General features: G+C 48.0%; 2 protein-coding genes across 7 annotated transcripts in view; both read right to left on the bottom strand.

The window, feature by feature from the left end:
- cacna1ba (calcium channel, voltage-dependent, N type, alpha 1B subunit, a) overlaps nucleotides 1-1,584 on the bottom strand; it is an 820,126-nt gene extending 818,542 nt beyond the window's left edge. Inside the window, exon 1 of the mRNA XM_085965795.1 lies at nucleotides 1,313-1,584. Coding sequence (XP_085821921.1) covers nucleotides 1,313-1,376 — 64 coding nt within the window. The 5' untranslated portion in view covers nucleotides 1,377-1,584. The remainder of the gene's footprint in view (nucleotides 1-1,312) is intronic.
- A 9,304-nt stretch (nucleotides 1,585-10,888) lies between these two features.
- LOC147101823 (histone-lysine N-methyltransferase EHMT1-like) overlaps nucleotides 10,889-21,742 on the bottom strand; it is a 158,397-nt gene continuing 147,543 nt past the window's right edge. For all 6 annotated transcript variants that reach the window (XM_085965788.1, XM_085965787.1, XM_085965792.1 and 3 more), the window contains 2 exons: nucleotides 15,246-15,421; nucleotides 10,889-11,655 (listed from right to left, as the gene is read on the bottom strand). In XM_085965788.1, coding sequence (XP_085821914.1) covers nucleotides 11,472-11,655; nucleotides 15,246-15,421 — 360 coding nt within the window. In that variant the 3' untranslated portion in view covers nucleotides 10,889-11,471. The remainder of the gene's footprint in view (nucleotides 11,656-15,245; nucleotides 15,422-21,742) is intronic.

Below are 21,742 nucleotides of genomic sequence, written 5' to 3'. Positions count from 1 at the left end.
ATACCCGGCAGGATCTGTGGAGAGAGAAACAGAATTAACGTTTCAGGTCCATCAGAAATGGAGAGATAACCGAAAGATGAACTCAAGCACAGAACAACATTTTCTTCGCATTCCAACATTAAAATATCTCAAGATCAGTTGACACGTGGCCAACAATTTGGACCCGAGTTTACAAATCAAGTGGGGTGGAAAGAACGCGTTTGCTCTCCACATTAACTTTGCATTGTTATCAACAGAAAGCAAGCGGGTCACCGGCTCAATAACTCCATGAGCCACCTTTCGTTTCCCATTTCCCTTCAGTTGAACCGCCACAAGATCCCCTTTGGGACAAAACTTAGTTTAGAAGTGATTTTTAAATTTTAAAAAATTCTCGCTTTGTCATCTGTGGGGGAAATACAGTCCGCCTCGTCACTTTCATGCGGGTCTGTAAATAATCTCCGTGCAGGTGTCAGCAAGCAGCAGGTGAAACCTGCATTGCATTATATCAGTGCGAATGGGAACCATCGCAAAATGTGAATAAGGCGAAGGACACGGGTTGTTATCCTCTGGCCATTAACACCATCCCGAGTGCTGCTGGCATCAAGACTGTTCTTAACTCAGAGAACCAGACCTCGCAGCTTCATCCAAATATCACTTCAAACCTGCCAATTACTGCAATCAGCCGCCCTCTGACTGCATTCATTAGCAACGTCCTGTTTGCTAAAATTGACATTCTGGTAGCAGGAACTGGGCGGATATTCTCAAGAGATGTTCATTAAAAGTTGCAGATAGTCTCTCACAACAGAATACACGCTGGCTCAGTGTACGCCAGGATTAATCTAATGAACAATGAGGCATCGAAGGGAAGAAAGATAGACAGGTAGCGGAGAGGAGAGAAAAAACAAATAGCGGAACAATAAGTAGCCAAGGCGCAGGAATTGCCCTGTCCGGGCATGGACAACACGCTCAGCCAAACAGGTGCAACAGTAAAGGGAGTGTGACACACCCACCAGGCTTCAAACTGGAAGCAAGAAACCTCAACCTGTGCACCAATGAACAGTGAGGTTGAGTCGTCGGTTTTTGTTTATCTATTAAACTGATTGCAACTTTTCAGATAAATTATCCTGTTAGTTTTATAAGAATATAAGTAGGAGCAGGAGTAGGCCATACAGCCCCTCGAGCCTGTTCCGCCATCCAATAAGATCACGGTTGATCAACGACCCCAACTTCACTTTCCTGCCCGATCTCCACATCCCTTGATTCCCCGAGAGTTCAAAAGTCTACCTATCTCAGCCTTGAATATACTTATGCTAAACCCTCGTCCGCAACTCACCATAAACAACAGTCGATATCCACTCGTCCCAGACCGAAGCCTCCACGTGTCTTCCCTGTGCCATATTCCGTTCCTGTTGAAAAGGCTTGGTGGTGTTTAAAATGAGAAAATAAACTTTAAGCTAGAAGTGTATGCCAAACAGAATCTGAGACATTTAGATTTTATCCCGTGGACGAAATCCTTGTGGCCTTGAACAGAGTGCAGCAGTCAGAGACTGGTGCCTCCCAAGTTCAAGAGAGAAAACTTTATTTCCTGTTGCAGTAAACATTATCACAGCACAAACATTAACTTCCCGCAAAAAAAACCACTTAGTTAAACTCAACTTTTTCCGGGAAAAGTAGCTATTCGTCATCACGTGGTAGATGGCCTGGGCACTCGGGTTGTTTTTTTTAAGAATCCAAAGTAACTCAGTCGAACAATTCTTCAGGTTATTTGTTTATTTTGTGGGCAGTTTATGAACGTGTATCCCTAACGTAAATGGAGTATGTATGAAAATATCAGAGAGTTGCTGGATAAAGCCAACTGTAAAACCATTTTTTTTGATTGGCAGCCGTTGCTCAATTGGTAGCACTTTCACCTCTGAGTCAGAAGGTTGTGGGTTCAAGTCCCACTCCAGAGACTTGAGCACAAAAATCCAGGCTAACACTCCAGTGCAATACTGAGGAAGCGCTGCACTGTCGGAGGTGCCTTCAGATGAAACGTTAAACCAAGGCCCTGTCTGCTCTCTCAGGTGGACATAAAAGATCCCATTACACTATTTCGAAGAAGAGCAGGGGAGTTATCCGTGTGTCCTGGCCAATATTTATCCTTCAATCAACATCACTAAATAGAAACAAACAATCTTGTGGGAGCTTGCTGTGTGCAAATTGTGTTTCCTACATTACAACAGTGACTACACTTCAGAAGTACTTCATTAGCTGAAAAGCGCTTTGGGATGTCCTGAGGTCGTGAAAGGCGCTATATAAATGTAAGCCTTTTTTGCATGATACATTTTTGTTTTTTCAAGCTTTGAGCAAAGCTGAAGATCTTATCCTGCTGGTTAGTCTCGCAATCTGATTACGTGCGACTCTCCAGAGAAATCAGGAAGCACAGATGGGATCCATTCCGCCTTTTATGATAAACATGGGTTTTGTGTGCTTTACATTTAACATTTCTAAAGCATTCCCCACATACAGAAAAAATCATCTTAATGTTTACAGGAGAGGAAAACAGTGGACAGGAAGGAGCAAAAACAGGAAAGGTTGGAACAGGCAGAGTCCTGCTCAAAAAGGGGGTTTAAAAAGGAGGTTTTTGAAAACTGAGGAAAGTAACAAGGCAGAAGGATTTATGGAGTTCGGTAGGGTAGGGTAGAAAAAGCAGCCAAGAATGGTAGAGCAGAGGGAACAAGGAGTGTATGGAGGGAAAAGGTTGGAGAGGATTACTGAGGTTGGGTGGTATTTTAAACCAAGGACAAGGATCTCAGTCACTTTGTTGAGTCATGGGGAGCCACTGATGGGAATCCAGGACTTTGTGCAGGCGAGGATATGGAGTGGGGAGGCTGTGTTGGAGAGTATGAGAAGTCGAGGCAGAAAGTGCGTTGATGCGTGGGTTAAGGCTTTGGGCGCACTGAAGGAGAGAGGTAAGGGTAGAGGCAAGTGATAAGGGGATGGATAAACTTGTCCTGTTAATAGCATGGACTTAATGAAGGAAGTTCTGCTCAAGGTTGAGCAGTGCTCTGTACCTCCAGACTTATCCCAAGGTAGCAGCTGGGAAGGGTCATTGAATCAAGCCAAAGGTACAAAAGTGCAGTCGGCAGCCAAAATGGATGGCTTTGGTTTTACAAACATCAAGCTAAAGGAAATTCCAGCTCATCCAAGGCAACAAAAACCTTGGGATTGCTGGGACAGGCCGGAGACATAAAGCATGGCAGTGGGAATTGGAGGACAATGGAGTATTTGACTTTGTCAGAGGTAGCAGAGAAGTTGAGGAGAAATAAGAAACCACAAGTGTTCATGGAAGATTAGTGCAGTCTCCGTGCTGCAGTTCAATGATCCCCAGCTCGACCTCTCCACCACCACTCTCTGTCCCTCCACTATCCTATCAGACTGCTTGTTCAACATCCAATCTTAGATAAGCTGCCATTTACTTCAGCTGAACATTTGGAAGACCGAAGACATCGTCTGCAACACCCACCATAAAGTCAGCACCATTACCACTGACTCCATCTTCCTCCCAGCCAATGTCTCAGGCTGAACTAGGCTACAGGGTATTTGTAACCTCTATGTCCTATTTGACTGAGCCTTATCCTCCCATAAAGACCACCTATTTCCACCTCTGTGGCATGACCCACATTAGACCCTACCATACCCCATCTGCTGCTGAAATTCTCATCTGCACCTTTGCCACTTTCATCTCCGTAAACTTCAGATCTTCTAAAACGTTGTTCTCTGTATGCAATCCCATACCAAGTCCTGCATCTTTGAAGGTCCATGTTGGCTATGGGTGCTCCAATGACTCCAAGTTAAAATTCTCCTCCTTGTGTAACCTTCTCTAGCCCTACCCCCTACTTCCCCATTCCTCTGACTCAAGCCTCTTGTGAATCCACCTCCTTTTGTCCCACCATTAGTGGTTGTGTCTTCAGCCAACTAGGTGCAATTACTTCCTTCTCCTCCTTTAATCCCACCTCTTGCATCAAGCTTCTATCACCCCTATTAATATCACCTTCTTTGGCTCAGCATCCATTTTTTTCTTTACATCTCTGACAAGAGTCTTGCAACATTTTTCTACATCAGAGGTACTATATAAATGCAAGTTGTTGTAGTTCAGCTGGACATGATAGGTTATAACCTAAGTAAGAAGAACTCGAACAGCGCCAAACTCCCTTTATATTGCAATGGACTGTCAGCCTTAACTTTCACTCAGAGAAAACAGCACACTGCTGAATTTGGAAAGAAAAGGAAGGTTGGACATAGGTTGCAAGAATAGAGGAGTTTCAGGTGTTTTTTGAGGAGGGACTGGTATTGACGATTGTGAAGGGGTGGAGACAAGTTGATGGTGGCAGCTAGAATAGGCTAAGAGGCAGTTTGGTTCTCAGGAGTTGGGAGGGGATCGAGAAAGCAGATGCTCAGCTTCATGGATAATTTTAGTGTAATGAAGGCTGAGAAGGTGTGTAAGAGTGTAGTTTTTGGACATTAGGAAGCTTTACTAAAAGCTAAACTATGCTTTCTGACAGTTAGGTGATTGAGACACATAGAAATAGAGGGTGAAACAGATGATACTCCATTAACATACCACCAAGCATCATATGTATCCAACCTTCTGGCACTGGCTCGATGGGCCAAATGGCCTCATTCTGTGCTGTAACCATGTTATGATTTTATACTACTAATGAACTTGACAAGATCTTATATATATATATATATATATATTATATATAAATGGCTGTTGTGGCTCACGTCATAGAATCACAGAATGGTTACAGCACAGGAGGCGACCATTCAGACCGTCGAGCCCGGACCAGCTCTCTGCAAGAGCACTTCAGCTAGTCCCACTGCCTGCCCCTTCTCCGTAGCCCTGCAATTGTTTTCTTTCAGGTACTTATCCAATTCCTTTTTGAAAGCCACGATTGAATCTGCCTCCACCCTCCTTTCAGGCAGTGCATTCCAGATCCTACCCACTCGCTGCGTAAAAAAGGTTTTCCTCATGTCGCCTTTGGTTCTTCTGCCAATCACCTTAAATCTGTGTACTCTGGTTCTCGACCCTTCTGCCAATGGGAACAGTTTCTATCTACTCTGTCTAGACCCCTCATGATTTTGAACACCTCTATTAAATCTCCTCTCAACCTTCTCTGCTCTAAGGAGAACAACTCCAGCTTCTTCAGTCTATCCACGTAACTGAAGTCCCTCATCCCTGGAACCATTCTTGTAAATTTTTTCTACACCCTCTCTAAGGCCTTCACATCCTTTCTAAAATGCGCTGACCAGAATTGGACACAATACTCCAGTTGAGGCCGAACCAGTGTTTTATAAAGGTTCATCATAAATTCCTTGCTTTTGTACTCTATACCTCTATTTATGAAGCCCACGATCCCGTATGCTTTTTTAACTGCTTTCTCAAGCTGCCCTGACATCTTCAATGATTTGTGCCCATATACCCCCATGTCTCTCTGTTCATGCACCCCCTTTAGAATTGTACCCTTTATTTATATTGTATCGCCTCGTTCTTCCTACCAAAATGTATCACTTCGCACTTTTCTGCATTAATTTCATCTACCATGTGTCCGCCCTTTCCACCAGCCTGTCTATGTCCTCTTGAAGTCTGTCACTATCTTCCTCACTGTTCACTACACTTCCAAGTTTTGTCTCATTTGCAGCTTTTGAAATTGTGCCCTGTACACCCAAATCCAACTCATTTATATCAAGAAAAGCAGTGGTCCTAGTACCAACCCCTGGGGAACACCACTGTGTACGTGGATGGTAGCCATCAACTATGAAGATATATGATAGTGTAACCCCTTCACGGTTCTCTAGATATATGTGAGATGTGGTCTCTGTTGTAGACAGTATTCGATAGTCCAGTAAGGAGATCACTACTACAATGGCTTAATTCTAATTATCTTACTTTATAGTTTTAACGTCAGACAGTATAAGAAGATTACGGGTCAATGACCTAAATTAGACATTTGCATACATTAGAATGAATCTAGACATAATAAACATACATTCTCCATTTATATGGATTCAAAGGAGAATCTGTCCCTGTGTCCAAATTCGAGTGCACTCTTTCGTTGGCGCGCTTAAGTTGGAGCTCATGGTATGTATAATGTCTGCAAGACTTACGACTCCGAACCCCTTCGTTGAATTCTCTTCACAATCACTGAATCCCACTTTGAGTTCTGGATGCAGAGCTACTAATACGAAGGGCGGCGGCCGAGTTTGGAAGCCCGGGACGGGATGCGGCAGCCATTTGCCTCCCGAGCCCTCTTTTCAGAGCTCCTGCCCTCTTCTCTTCCAGTCGCTCTTTTCTTCCCGCTCGAAAACCCCGACTCCACCCCTTCCTCCTGGGGTTTCTGCCTGGAGACTGCGCAGCCTCACTGTCTGCAACAGTTGATACTGGTGCAGAATTATGGAAAGTCTGCTCTTAGTCACATTGTGTCCTTAAAAGTTCTTGCCGTACCTTCACATGGGCAACTTTAACCCAGGGATTTATAACAATGATAATACAGTGTCTAAGTTAAAGATTGATAACCATACTTAGCATACATAACATTTCCAGTGGGTATTACAATAGGAATACCAACAATGCAGAGTACGTGCACAAAACTGATCAACAGAGTCAAATTAATCTGGGCTGCCTTTGATCATAAAACAAGGCAATACACAAAAGACACATCAGAGCACACACAATGTTGATGCATGCATGCTCTACAATTCTGACTCTTTTTGCTATGCAGAAGATTGTTTGCAAAATGCATGTCTCAAAGCTACGATGGCTTTCTTCAACCATCATCAAATCTCATTTGTTTACCAAATATTTATATCTTCCCTACCAAGGCTTTGAAATTTTACCTTGACTCCTCTAATCTATAAAGGCCAGTGATTCCAAGTTCGAACTAAATCTTGCAGCAGCTCTTGCACTGCTTCAGATGCTTCTCTCTTCTGCTGCAAGGAGGGACAAAAAGGACACAAAAATAATGGCCCGGATTTTGCGGTTGGTGTGGCGGTGTACTGAGTACGCAGCCGTATCTCCTTTGAAATCCACCTCCAGTTTGGGATTTCCGCACGCGTGAAATCGGGAACTTGCGGTCTGTCAATGTACACGTTGACAGGCCATCCGCGCAGGCCACGAAAAAGCAATCGCTGGCGCAGAGGTGGGCAATTTGCCCACCAACTGGCCAGCAATTGCTCACGGAAGTGTTACGGTTGATGCAAACAGGCGCAGGGCCCGTTTGCATCAGCGTAAGAGGATATCTAAGGCATTCATTAAACATTTTCAGCTCATAAATCATACACATACACTGTATGAAATGAGTTTCTGCAAATATTGGCCCGGATTACAGTTTTAATGATGTCTAAAATTGTCAAAAAATTTAATTGAGGTTGGTGGAATGAAGGTAATTACTAATAAAATTCCAATTCTGTAAATTGTAATTAGATTAGATTTCGGGATTGCATTACATCTCATTAGGGGATTACCTTCGGAAATGATCAAAATGGAATTCTGCTTTGTGATTGGAGGACCAGGCCCACACGAACCCAGGTACACTTCTGCACCACCTGCGTCCCTGGGCCATTACGCTGCCCTCTAAGTTTTCGCAGCCTTGCCGCCAGCAGGTAGGTTTGCAATTCTTTCGCTGGTCTGAGGCGTACACTGGAGGTACACCTCCGACCGCAATTTTTGGCCCAATAAATTTTAATTGGCCATAAACCATTTCCTTCATCCGATCAATCGTGGATTTATTGAAGTTTGACCTCAACATGTCAGACACAAGGTGGCAGAATTTCCTGTAGTCAGAAGTTATGCCTGAATTTACGCCGTTTGTACACTGATTTTTGCCAATGTCAATTTACACCGAAATTTCCTGTGCTCCTAATTAACTACACCAGAGCATTAAAAAAGTTACATAAAAATGCCCTCTACTTGTCATTTATTGGACAATTCCAGCATTGCCGTCAAATCTTTGTACAGCACTCCTAATCTACCAGTAATACTCCTGTTCACTGAGTTGCAAGAGAAAGTCATAATGTTTTGCGTGCTCTTCATAACTGATGTATATAAACGAGATAAGTTTTCTTGACTGACAGCTGCATGAAAGTAGTTTCACAGCTCTCCCAGTCATCCAACTTGCTCTCATCATTTTAACAACTAATTACAAGGTCTTTTAACTTTAGCATCAATGAAATTTTACTGATCTTTTAGCCAAACTTAATTATTTAAGGTTTTTTTTGAAGCAATATAATGACCACTGTGGAGCGGCTTTCCACTCCGTATGTATTCTATGATTTGTACCTTACTTTGGGTGAAATGGATTAAGTTTTAAGACTGATGGGAGATTTATTTTCTTGTCTTTTTTTTATTAGTTCATGGGATCTAGGCGTCGCTAGCAAGGCCAGCATTTATTGCCCACCTCTAATTGCCCTCGAAAAGGTGGTTGGTGAGCTGCCTTCTTGAACCGCTGCAGTCTGTGTGGTGAAGATACTGCCACAGTGCTGTTAGGGAGTTCCAGGATTTTGACCCAGTGACGATGAAGGAATGGCAATATACTTCCAAGTCAAGATGGTGCGTGTCTTGGAGGGGAACTTGGAGGTGGTGGTGTTCCCATGCGCCTGCTGCCCTTGTCCTTCTACGTGGTAGAGGTCATAGGTTTGGGAGCCTTGGTGATTTGCTGCAGTGCATCTTGTAGATGGTACACACTGCAGCCACGGTACGCCGGTGGTGGAGTGAGTGAATGTTTAAGGTGGTGGATGGAGTGCCAATCAAGTGGGCTGCTTTGTCCTGGATGGTGTCGAGCTTCTTCAGTGTTGTTGGAGCTGCACTCATCCAGGCAAGTGGAGAGTATTCCATCACACTCCTGACTTGTGCCTTGTAGATGGTAGAAAGGCTTTGGGGAGTCAGGAGGCGAGACACTTGACGCAGAATACCTAGCCTCTGACTTGCTCTTGTTGCCACAGTATCTATTGTACAATGTAATAATCGCACCCAGACACAACAAAATTGAAAGTGGTTTCCAGTCTTTCATAATGAAAAATACTCACCGATTTATTAATAGAATCACATTAATATGCTTAATCCACATGGTTTTTGGTTTTGAATTCTAGGACTGGGATCACATTTGCTGGAAGCCTGTGCGCCTTAAATTTTGGGTGAAAATTTACACCCATTCTGTTCCTGCATAAATGCAGGAAATTTGCATTGTATGTTCTTTCGGGTGAGGCTATGTTAATGAGTGATGGAGGTTGCGGGTGAAGGTTTTTAAGACTCGGCAGAAAAGATCAAGTAAATTTAAGCCTAGCGCAAGAACAGGCTTGAACTTGCGCCTGAATTTCCTTGGTCATTTGCACTGGATATCAGCATTGCATCGCAATTACGTCATTTTTGGGTTAAAATTGACAGGAAATTCTGGGCTAAGAAATCATACAAATCCTTTTTTCCCCACCAGTGGTTCCTGAGAATAGTTTGTTGAAATAGGCAATGCCACAAGGTTTAAATTTTCATGGGATTTTTTTCAATTTGGTGAAAATCAGGGCATGGGGAATGAATGTTTAATTTTATTGGTGAAAATTGGGAAGAAATTCAGTTTTTGACAAAATGCAGCAAAAAACCTTTTCACATTTATTCACTTAATCGGTTTCCTTTTATAAATTATTAAAAGCCTTGTTTTTTGTTTAATTAAGGATATGTAAATAATTTTAAACTTCTTGATGGTGCACTTGATAGGGGACAAAGTGCCAAAGACAATAGATTCTAGCTCCAAGACAGAGTAGGTAAAATGAACTAAATTGTGTAACAAATGTCAAATTCAGGAAATCAAGCAGATTGAAGAGTCTGTCCCTTTTGAGGTGAAAATCAGGAAGAGGAGAGAAAAATGTTAGAATCTAGCAATTTAACAGTCGAAAAAAGGCTGAAAAACTGAGCATGACAAACCTAACATACATTTTTTATGCATCCAAGTTATAAAAATCCCCCTCACATATGTAATATAATAGGTTTAACGGAGAAGGAATATTTAAGAAAACAAGCAACAATGATAAGATATTAAACAGCTACCCGCGACGATCCTGTCCATTACTGTAAACATCTTTTGGGGAGTGTGAAGGGAAATGTATTTGAATGATTCGTTAAAATAATTTTTCTCCGTTTGATACACATCTTGACAATTCAACTTATAGTTGACCAAAAACATGGCTGAACGCATCTCTGTTCATAATTGAATACCTTTGCCGATATTTAAAAAGTGATGGGGAACATTTAGAGAGAGTCTGGTAAATAATTTCTCAAATTACAAAATCCACTAAGATCTCCCCCTTCCTTTTTTTTGAACTCCCAATGCATATTTGCACACACTGAACTGAAATTGGGTTAATGACTTCATACAGTAACCAAAAGACACCATCACCGTGTACTTGGACTACAGTTAGCCGTGTGGTCACAGTATACTATGGCAGCCAGTTTTGGTGCGTTGAAGAATCTGGAATGGCACATTGTAAGCAATTTTAAAATGTTTTTGCTCTCTGGCTGTTGCAATTAAGGCACATTTCCTTCAAGCTAACACCAACACGGAACAGAATACATCAAATCACTTTAGCAACAGCATACATGGTAAACACTGGTTCACTACTTCAGTCCATTAAATTCAAATAGAACAGAAATGTGCCTTTAAAAAAACGGTTTCAACCATTCTATTCCATCTATAGCTGGCAATTGAAAAGAGGCCTTGGTCACTTCACATGTCTGGTTTGCATGACTTTATAACATTCTATATTAGGCTGCCACAAATTGAACTCCACTGCAATAAGGAGTTATTGTCTTCATGAAGACTATATTCTCTAAAGCAATGTCGTCACATCAGTTTAAAATAAGCATTGCACACTTTACAAATCTATTACGAACTGCTTTTATTTATAACATTTGAGCAAGATTTGCATACAAATTCAGAACACTAATGGATCAAGCATAAATGCCCTTAAAACCGTTGAAAATTATAATGAATGCAAACAGTAATGTCTCTGTAAAGTTCTTGAAGGACTTGCACAAAAAAACTGACCTGCACTAAAGGACCTTTAAAAAATTTATGTAAAATGGCGTTTTTAACGTCCAACCATCACGCATCAACAGCAGATGGCAAATTGATAAAGACAAACTATTACTACTTTTACTATTACTAATACTACTACATGTAAAAAAGTTTTACTTGAATTCATGTTAAAAACAGGTTGTTCCTTTATACAATCGAGGTGAGTTTTACTTAGGAGTAAAATCACACAATAATCAGCACCATAACTGTTGGCCCTCACTATAACAAAAGTTCAATTTATTAAATGTCCTATCGTCAATATCTAGACAGACAATTCGCAGGAAGAAGTTATCAGTACAGCTGAGCTGGTGCTTCAAGAAGTCTGTTCACACAAGTGGAGCCATTTCTCTCAATACAGCCCGATGTGGTCCAGGTTGAATTAGCATGTCAAGAAATATTGGCGGATGTGGCTGAGCTGGTGTCTGGGAGTCCGTTTTGTTGTGCTTCGAGTTGAGACACTGTGGCTCGTCGCTGAGCAATGGCAGCAGCTGAATGCTTGCACTTCTCTGAACCACACTGACAGGTAAAATATTTACTCTTGATGTCCCAGAACCTGTCTCCGTAGTCAAAACTAAGAAACAAATACAGCAATACGTTAAAAGTGCCCCTTAAAAACAAAAACAATAATTTCCCATATGCAACTCTTTGCTGCCTCTTAACAGCATTATTATTTTGCAGGTTGACTGCAAATGCTGATTTCTAACACTACATTAATCATTGAACATAAATTGACCACTTTTATACTGCAGGTGTCCATTTATCATCTGTATTTTCTTTGGAGCGGTATGAATCAGTATTAGAGAGGTATACTGCTGGTTCCATACTGCTCTGAAATGCATACAACCCATTGGGATATTTTATGTAAGGGCCAAGCATCCCAAGAGTAGCACCCCCGCCACCCCCCTCCCCCAATTTGATGCACAAACCTGAACTGAAGCAAGCTGGGCTTCAGGTTACTTCACATTTTGCATCACTGTGACACTGAAACCACTTCACAGTGAACCAAAATGCACAGCATAACTGGCCTACAAAGAAGATGATCATTTCAAAACAGAGATTAACGTGAAATTAATCCCTTAGCAACAACGATCTTCACCTACACTGTACAGCAAGCCAACAGAAAAGTGAAGACTTGCCGTCTGCATCTGAAATATCTACTTTGTTGAAATATTAAAATGTGCTATTAGTTAATAGTCTTTCGGTACACTAATCTTGGGCTCTTTGTAGGTCTCTTGCCCAGTTTGTATCTATGTTTGAGCAGCAACTTAGCAGGGGGAAGAAAAAACAAAACAGAGCCATTGACTGCCCATCAACAAAACCCCACACTCCATATATTGTAGAGCGGGCAAACTGAAGGGGGATTCATTTGCCATACATCATCCCAACTTGTCTCCTCCACTAAAGTGGACATATACTGGCCTCAACCCAGGAACCCAGCTACCCCTACATTCAAGTCCACCTCTGATGAAAAAAATCTCTTCCAAAGTTAGGTGAAAATACACACATAAAAAATGTGCTCAAGTGTTAAAGTAGAAGTTCATGAACATTTATAGGTACACAGATCGCTCCTGATACTTATATTTGAAAGGGAGAGAAATTTACTAGTTGCTTGTTTTTAGATAATCGAGACAAGAACATCATTCCTGACTCGTAACTTTGCTATCTGAGCTATCCGTGCCACCATAGGGACGCAGTAAGTGAAATCTCCTCACAGGGATGGAATGAAAAACCACAGTCATCCTGGGCTGTGTGTGTTCACCTGGTTTAAGACCGGAGATTAAGCTGTCTGCCAGTCATCCTGACTGACTTGTGCATAGTGCTTGGAGACCCAAAGTGAGAACGGAACACAAAATATTCTGTGCATAACCATTTCCAAAGGAAGCAGTGATGAGAGAAAGATGTGTACATTTGTTTAAAATTTAGCATTGCATTTTCAAGTTATTCCAATAATACTTCTTGTTGATGCATGAGTGGGAGGAGCACAACTATTTCCATTCTAATGACCTCCAATCCGAGTTGATGAGGACAATGAAATATGGATGGATGGTTAATATAAAGTGTTTCACAGTTAATGTTCATAGATTTATAAGCTTAGAACATAAATACCTTCCATCCATCTTCTGGGAGAGCAGATTAAAAGGTTTTTAAATATCCATGCATAAACATGCATCACAAACTCCATACAAGCAACTCACGTTGTAACTAGTACGATAGCAAAATACTGCAGATGCTGGAAATCCAAAATAACAACAGAAAATGCTGGAAAAACTCAGCAGGCCAGGCAACATCCGTGGAGAGAAAATAGAGTCAACGTTTCAGGTCAAACCCTTTGTCAAGACTGGAAAAGCACAGGAAATGAAATAGATTGAAAGGCCAGGCTGGGAGAGAACAAAAGAGAAGTGAAGAGACATTAAGAGGTATTCAAAAACAAGACGAGATGGTGATAGGGCTAGTGGAGACAAAAGAGGCAGTTTACAGCCTTCCGGACTCAATATCGAGTTCAACAATTTCAGATCATAACCTCGGTCCCCATTACATTTTTACTTATTTTTTATCCACACCTTTGTTTTGGCACCCCCCCCTTTTTTTTTCCTCTCCCACATGGCAACTGTAAAGTCTGTGAGTTGTTTAGTTAATTAATACACAGACTACCAGAGTAACTTAAAACAGGACTTTACTATTCGAAGGTCAGGGTGAATCTGCCAAATAAATCCTGACACAGCACTTATATACCGGTGTGGTCACCGTCGGTATTACAGTATACAGAAGCCAACAAAGTAGTGCCACACCTAAAATAGTTCTCTTAAAGGTGAACGGTTACATACAATGGTTTTCTTAAAGGTAGACGGATACATACACTACAGCAACTGTCTCTCATTCTGCCAGCGCATTTCACATCTAATCTAGAGCTGTCTTTTGTCTCCACTAGTCCTATCACCATCTTGTCTCATTTTGAATACCTCTTTCACTTCTCTTCTCTTCCAGCCTGGCCTTTCAATCTATTTCATTTCCTGTGCTTTTCCAGTCTTGACAAAGGGTTTGACCCGAAACGTTGACTATTTTCTCTCCACGGATGTTGCCTGGCCTGCTGAGTTTTTCCAGCATTTTCTGTTGCTATTTCATGTTATAGCTCACTGGGATCAATTTGGTTGTAGAGCGCAGATTGGGCGGAAGGTGGTACAGAATACAGTTCGGACCTTATTTCAATAAAATTGACACACTGCCTGTGCTAATTGAGCTGAATTCTGGCATTTTTTGAGTGTCTCCAGTGATCCCTTTGAGGGGGCGTTCATTTGGCCACTTATCACATGGTTTAGGTGGGTGGGACTATCTTACCTTAAATATTTCTATATCATCTGTTGGACATCTCTTTTCATGAGCTTGAAAGTCCAAGTTTCACAGAATCACAGAAACCCCACAGTGCAGATAGAGGCCATTTCGGCCCATCGAGCCTGCACCGACACATATCTCACCCGATCCCCGTAACCCCACGTATTTAATCCCCCGAACACTAAGGGTCAATTTTTTATCATAGCCAATCATCCTAACCTGCACATCTTTGGACTGTGGGAGGAAACCGGAGCACCCGGAGAAAACCCACGCAAACACGGGGAGAATGTGCAAACTCCACACAGACAGTCACCCGAGGCCGGATTCGAACCCGGGTCCCTGTCGCTGTGAGGCAACAGTGCTAACCACTATGCCACCGTGCTGCCCGTTTCTCCAATCTCTCGTCATAACTCAAACCTCTGAAACGAGTGGCTTTTCTTCCAATGCTTTTAAATCTCACTCATGTCTCAGTGACCAGAACTGGACACAGTACTCAAGGAGGCAAGTGTGGGTCAGGCAGAATCATCTCCTCCCATGTTGACTGCTATTTACTTGGTTATTATTAAACATATAATCCTTGCATTTACTCCTAATAAATGGATTCCATTATTTTACACAGGATTGAAGGAAGACTAGATTGAAGGAAGTAAGTAATAAGTCTGCAGTTGGTCTTGTCTTGTCACCCTTTTTGAAAATGGGCACCTAGTTGGCCCATTTCTAATCTACTGGCAACAAATTCAGCGTCTACAGGTTAAAAGAATGCTACTTTTGGAAAATTCTGTTTTTTTGGGTATCTGAAGAAAAACTCTCAAACCAATGTTAAATATTTACCCTAGTTCCTCGCCAGACATGATGTCTCTACTGCTGAAGAATGCAATTCTTGGGAAACGAAGATCCTGGTGTGACATGAAAACTCGCACAGGGATCAGATTTGGCTCACACAGATGGTTTACGAAACGGCTGACATTTCCATAGTAACGAGCATCGATGCAGTACACCTCCCCTTCCTAAAAAGAAAAAGATACCACAAATATGGATCTGGTTACTCCTTCTCTGTTAAAAATACCGGGAATGTAATTAAAGTGGACGTTAGAATGTTTATGCTTAGAATGGATAGTGTGAGGTACTTCAGAGAATCAATGCACTATCCCATTTTGTTTCCTGGTTTTGTCACCTTTTACACACAAGCTCAAAAGCAATAGTTGATCACTGCCATAAACCACTGGAATTCATTATCAAAACATATTATTTTTTGCCAAATACACCTATAGATTAGATGATTTACCTGCCCTTCTTAGACATTTGCCATCAGATGAAGTTGTTGAGGTAACCAGGCTGTTGCTTTTCAAGAACAGACATAGGATGGAGAGACTTTTGACACTGGACATAATGCATAGGTGCAACAATCTAAGAATCTTACTTCAAAGTCTCAAGGGAAGAACTTGCAAACTACTTGCCTTTTTTAAAATTCTGGATAAACATATACAAAGGGATTTCACTTGCAACAGATCAAGAGCAAAAATATTAACTTCTGGTGCAAACGCGACAACTCAGTGGCAGATTTCTTATCACAGAATTGTAAGGATTTGAAATGTATCCATAACAATTCACCAAAAGTTAATCTTAAAATTGCACTGTTTAGTTAACTAATGTTTTATTTGACATAGCAGGGGGTCCCGGCGTTGCCAGGGCAGTTTAGAGGGCCGTGCGGTTGACGGCCGGCCGCTCCCCCGCTCTGTGTCTCAGGCCGTGCGGTTGACGGCCGCCCGCTGCCTCTTCCCCGCTCTGAGTCTCGGGCCGAGCGGTTGTGAGGCCCGGCCCGAGTGACCCCAACTCACCTCCCGCTCCGGCAGGCTGATGCAGCTGCTCCGCTCGCTGTTGAGGAAAAGCAGGGGAAAAATGGCGGCGAAGTTTCAGGAGGCTGCAGGATTAGGTCCCGCCTGTGACGCACCGATTGGTCAACCATCAGGTCACTGAACTGTGGGATTGGTCAACCATCACGTCACTCAATGCTAATGAGCGGTAGGATCGGTCAACCGCTAAGGAGCGGATTTTTGAACTTTTTTGTATACTGTCCGAACCATTTTTGTCTGAGCAAAAAGTAAATACGCCTATGACACTCCCCTGATCATCAGCTTTCTTTTGATATAAGATATGTGTAGGTACGCTCTATAACTTTTGAGTGTATAGCGGGCAGACAGACGGACAGACATACTGCTTTTTATACATACTAGCTGGAGTGCCCGGCGGTGCCGAGGGTTTTTGAGGATATGTTATGAAAAATGTAGAGGGGGGGGGGGGGGAGGAGGAGAGAGAGTGGGGGGGGGAGAGGAGGAGAGAGAGTGGGGGGGGGAGGAGGAGAGAGAGTGGGGGGGGGAGGAGGAGAGAGAGTGGGGGGGAGGAGGAGAGAGAGTGGGGGGGAGGAGGAGAGAGAGAGTGGGGGGGGGGAGGAGGAGAGAGAGTGGGGGGGAGGAGGAGAGAGAGTGGGGGGGGAGGAGGAGAGAGAGTGGGGGGGAGGAGGAGAGAGTGTGGGGGGGAGGAGGAGAGAGAGTGGGGGGGAGGAGGAGAGAGAGTGGGGGGGGAGGAGGAGAGAGAGTGGGGGGGAGAGGAGGAGAGAGAGTGGGGGGGGAGAGGAGGAGAGAGAGTGGGGGGAGGAGGAGGAGGGGGGAGGAGGGAGGGGGGAGGAGGGGAGGGGGAGGAGGAGGGAGGGGGGAGGAGGAGAGGGAGGGGGGAGGAGGAGGAGAGGGAGGAGGAGGAGAGCGAGGGGGAGGAGAGCGAGGGGGAGGAGAGCGAGGGGGAGGAGAGCGAGGGGGAGGAGAGCGAGGGGGAGGAGAGCGAGGGGGAGGAGAGCGAGGGGGAGGAGAGCGAGGGGGGAGGAGAGCGAGGGGGGAGGAGAGCGAGGGGGGAGGAGAGCGAGGGGGGAGGAGAGCGAGGGGGGAGGACAGAGGAGAGAGAGGGAGGAGAGAGAGGGGGGGGAGGAGAGAGGGGAGAGGCGAAGGAGAGGGGGGGAGAGGGGAAGGAGAGGGGGGGGAAAGGCGAGAGAGGGGAAGGAGGGGGGGCAAGGAGAGAGGGGGGGAGGAGAGAGAGAGAGAGAGAGAGCCCGGCCTTGGTGAGCCTGAGGCCCCGTGCGTGGCGTAGCGGTCAGGCCCGGCGCGAGTGACCCCAGTCTCGAGGGCATGTTGCTGTTGGAAGGGGAAGAGAGCGAGCGACTGGGGGGGGAAGAGAGCGAGCGACTGGGGGGGAAGAGAGCGAGCGACTGGGGGGGAAGAGAGCGAGCGACTGGGGGGGAAGAGAGCGAGCGACTGGGGGGGAAGAGAGCGAGCGACTGGGGGGAAGAGAGCGAGCGACTGGGGGGGAAGAGAGCGAGCGACTGGGGGGGGAAGAGAGCGAGCGACTGGGGGGGGAAGAGAGCGAGCGACTGGGGGGGAAGAGAGCGAGCGACTGGGGGGGAAGAGAGCGAGCGACTGGGGGGAAGAGAGCGAGCGACTGGGGGGGAAGAGAGCGAGCGACTGGGGGGAAGAGAGCGAGCGACTGGGGGGGAAGAGAGCGAGCGACTGGGGGGGAAGAGAGCGAGCGACTGGGGGGAAGAGAGCGAGCGACTGGGGGGGAAGAGAGCGAGCGACTGGGGGAAGAGAGCGAGCGACTGGGGGGGAAGAGAGCGAGCGACTGGGGGGAAGAGAGCGAGCGACTGGGGGGGAAGAGAGCGAGCGACTGGGGGGGAAGAGAGCGAGCGACTGGGGGGGAAGAGAGCGAGCGACTGGGGGGGAAGAGAGCGAGCGACTGGGGGGGAAGAGAGCGAGCGACTGGGGGGGAAGAGAGCGAGCGACTGGGGGGGAAGAGAGCGAGCGACTGGGGGGGAAGAGAGCGAGCGACTGGGGGGGAAGAGAGCGAGCGACTGGGGGGGAAGAGAGCGAGCGACTGGGGGGGAAGAGAGCGAGCGACTGGGGGGGAAGAGAGCGAGCGACTGGGGGGAAGAGAGCGAGCGACTGGGGGGGAAGAGAGCGAGCGACTGGGGGGGAAGAGAGCGAGCGACTGGGGGGGAAGAGAGCGAGCGACTGGGGGGGAAGAGAGCGAGCGACTGGGGGGGAAGAGAGCGAGCGACTGGGGGGGAAGAGAGCGAGCGACTGGGGGGGAAGAGAGCGAGCGACTGGGGGGAAGAGAGCGAGCGACTGGGGGGGAAGAGAGCGAGCGACTGGGGGGGAAGAGAGCGAGCGACTGGGGGGAAGAGAGCGAGCGACTGGGGGGGAAGAGAGCGAGCGACTGGGGGGGAAGAGAGCGAGCGACTGGGGGGGAAGAGAGCGAGCGACTGGGGGGGAAGAGAGCGAGCGACTGGGGGGGAAGAGAGCGAGCGACTGGGGGGGAAGAGAGCGAGCGACTGGGGGGGAAGAGAGCGAGCGACTGGGGGGGAAGAGAGCGAGCGACTGGGGGGGAAGAGAGCGAGCGACTGGGGGGAAGAGAGCGAGCGACTGGGGGGGAAGAGAGCGAGCGACTGGGGGGGAAGAGAGCGAGCGACTGGGGGGGAAGAGAGCGAGCGACTGGGGGGGAAGAGAGCGAGCGACTGGGGGGGAAGAGAGCGAGCGACTGGGGGGGAAGAGAGCGAGCGACTGGGGGGGAAGAGAGCGAGCGACTGGGGGGGAAGAGAGCGAGCGACTGGGGGGAAGAGAGCGAGCGACTGGGGGGGAAGAGAGCGAGCGACTGGGGGGGAAGAGAGCGAGCGACTGGGGGGGAAGAGAGCGAGCGACTGGGGGAGAGAGCGAGCGACTGGGGGGGAAGAGAGCGAGCGACTGGGGGGGAAGAGAGCGAGCGACTGGGGGGGAAGAGAGCGAGCGACTGGGGGGGAAGAGAGCGAGCGACTGGGGGGAAGAGAGCGAGCGACTGGGGGGAAGAGAGCGAGCGACTGGGGGGGAAGAGAGCGAGCGACTGGGGGGGAAGAGAGCGAGCGACTGGGGGGGAAGAGAGCGAGCGACTGGGGGGGAAGAGAGCGAGCGACTGGGGGGGAAGAGAGAGAGCGACTGGGGGGGAAGAGAGCGAGCGACTGGGGGGGAAGAGAGCGAGCGACTGGGGGGGAAGAGAGAGAGCGACTGGGGGGGAAGAGAGAGAGCGACTGGGGGGAAGAGAGAGAGCGACTGGGGGGGAAGAGAGAGAGCGACTGGGGGGGAAGAGAGAGAGCGACTGGGGGGAAGAGAGAGAGCGACTGGGGGGGAAGAGAGAGAGCGACTGGGGGGGAAGAGAGAGAGCGACTGGGGGGGAAGAGAGAGAGCGACTGGGGGGGAAGAGAGAGAGCGACTGGGGGGGAAGAGAGAGAGCGACTGGGGGGGAAGAGAGAGAGCGACTGGGGGGGAAGAGAGAGAGCGACTGGGGGGGAAGAGAGAGAGCGACTGGGGGGGAAGAGAGAGAGCGACTGGGGGGGAAGAGAGAGAGCGACTGGGGGGGAAGAGAGAGAGCGACTGGGGGGGAAGAGAGAGAGCGACTGGGGGGGAAGAGAGAGAGCGACTGGGGGGGAAGAGAGAGAGCGACTGGGGGGGAAGAGAGAGAGCGACTGGGGGGGAAGAGAGAGAGCGACTGGGGGGGAAGAGAGAGAGCGACTGGGGGGGAAGAGAGAGAGCGACTGGGGGGGAAGAGAGAGCGACTGGGGGGAAGAGAGAGAGCGACTGGGGGGAAGAGAGAGAGCGACTGGGGGGGAAGAGAGAGAGCGACTGGGGGGGAAGAGAGAGAGCGACTGGGGGGGAAGAGAGAGAGCGACTGGGGGGGAAGAGAGAGAGCGACTGGGGGGGAAGAGAGAGAGCGACTGGGGGGAAGAGAGAGAGCGACTGGGGGGGAAGAGAGAGAGCGACTGGGGGGGAAGAGAGAGAGCGACTGGGGGGGAAGAGAGAGAGCGACTGGGGGGGAAGAGAGAGAGCGACTGGGGGGGAAGAGAGAGAGCGACTGGGGGGAAGAGAGAGAGCGACTGGGGGGGAAGAGAGAGAGCGACTGGGGGGGAAGAGAGAGAGCGACTGGGGGGGAAGAGAGAGAGCGACTGGGGGGGAAGAGAGAGAGCGACTGGGGGAAGAGAGAGAGCGACTGGGGGGAAGAGAGAGAGCGACTGGGGGGGAAGAGAGAGAGCGACTGGGGGGGAAGAGAGAGAGCGACTGGGGGGGAAGAGAGAGAGCGACTGGGGGGGAAGAGAGAGAGCGACTGGGGGGGAAGAGAGAGAGCGACTGGGGGGGAAGAGAGAGAGCGACTGGGGGGGAAGAGAGAGAGCGACTGGGGGGGAAGAGAGAGAGCGACTGGGGGGGAAGAGAGAGAGCGACTGGGGGGGAAGAGAGAGAGCGACTGGGGGGGAAGAGAGAGAGCGACTGGGGGGGAAGAGAGAGAGCGACTGGGGGGGAAGAGAGAGAGCGACTGGGGGGGAAGAGAGAGAGCGACTGGGGGGGAAGAGAGAGAGCGACTGGGGGGGAAGAGAGAGAGCGACTGGGGGGGAAGAGAGAGAGCGACTGGGGGGGAAGAGAGAGAGCGACTGGGGGGGAAGAGAGAGAGCGACTGGGGGGGAAGAGAGAGAGCGACTGGGGGGGAAGAGAGAGAGCGACTGGGGGGGAAGAGAGAGAGCGACTGGGGGGGAAGAGAGAGAGCGACTGGGGGGGAAGAGAGAGAGCGACTGGGGGGGAAGAGAGAGAGCGACTGGGGGGGAAGAGAGAGAGCGACTGGGGGGGAAGAGAGAGAGCGACTGGGGGGGAAGAGAGAGAGCGACTGGGGGGGAAGAGAGAGAGCGACTGGGGGGGAAGAGAGAGAGCGACTGGGGGGGAAGAGAGAGAGCGACTGGGGGGGAAGAGAGAGAGCGACTGGGGGGGAAGAGAGAGAGCGACTGGGGGGGAAGAGAGAGAGCGACTGGGGGGGAAGAGAGAGAGCGACTGGGGGGGAAGAGAGAGAGCGACTGGGGGGGAAGAGAGAGAGCGACTGGGGGGGAAGAGAGAGAGCGACTGGGGGGGAAGAGAGAGAGCGACTGGGGGGGAAGAGAGAGAGCGACTGGGGGGGAAGAGAGAGAGCGACTGGGGGGGAAGAGAGAGAGCGACTGGGGGGGAAGAGAGAGAGCGACTGGGGGGGAAGAGAGAGAGCGACTGGGGGGGAAGAGAGAGAGCGACTGGGGGGGAAGAGAGAGAGCGACTGGGGGGGAAGAGAGAGAGCGACTGGGGGGGAAGAGAGAGAGCGACTGGGGGGGAAGAGAGAGAGCGACTGGGGGGGAAGAGAGAGAGCGACTGGGGGGGAAGAGAGAGAGCGACTGGGGGGGAAGAGAGAGAGCGACTGGGGGGGAAGAGAGAGAGCGACTGGGGGGAAGAGAGAGAGCGACTGGG

The sequence above is a fragment of the Somniosus microcephalus genome, chromosome 23 (genome assembly GCF_052327205.1).
Source record: "Somniosus microcephalus isolate GS21.2 chromosome 23, FLI_Smic_1.0, whole genome shotgun sequence".
Classification (NCBI taxonomy): domain Eukaryota; kingdom Metazoa; phylum Chordata; class Chondrichthyes; order Squaliformes; family Somniosidae; genus Somniosus; species Somniosus microcephalus.
The sequence above is the reverse complement of the archived record's forward strand: the minus strand, read 5'-3'. Positions and strand labels throughout refer to the sequence as shown.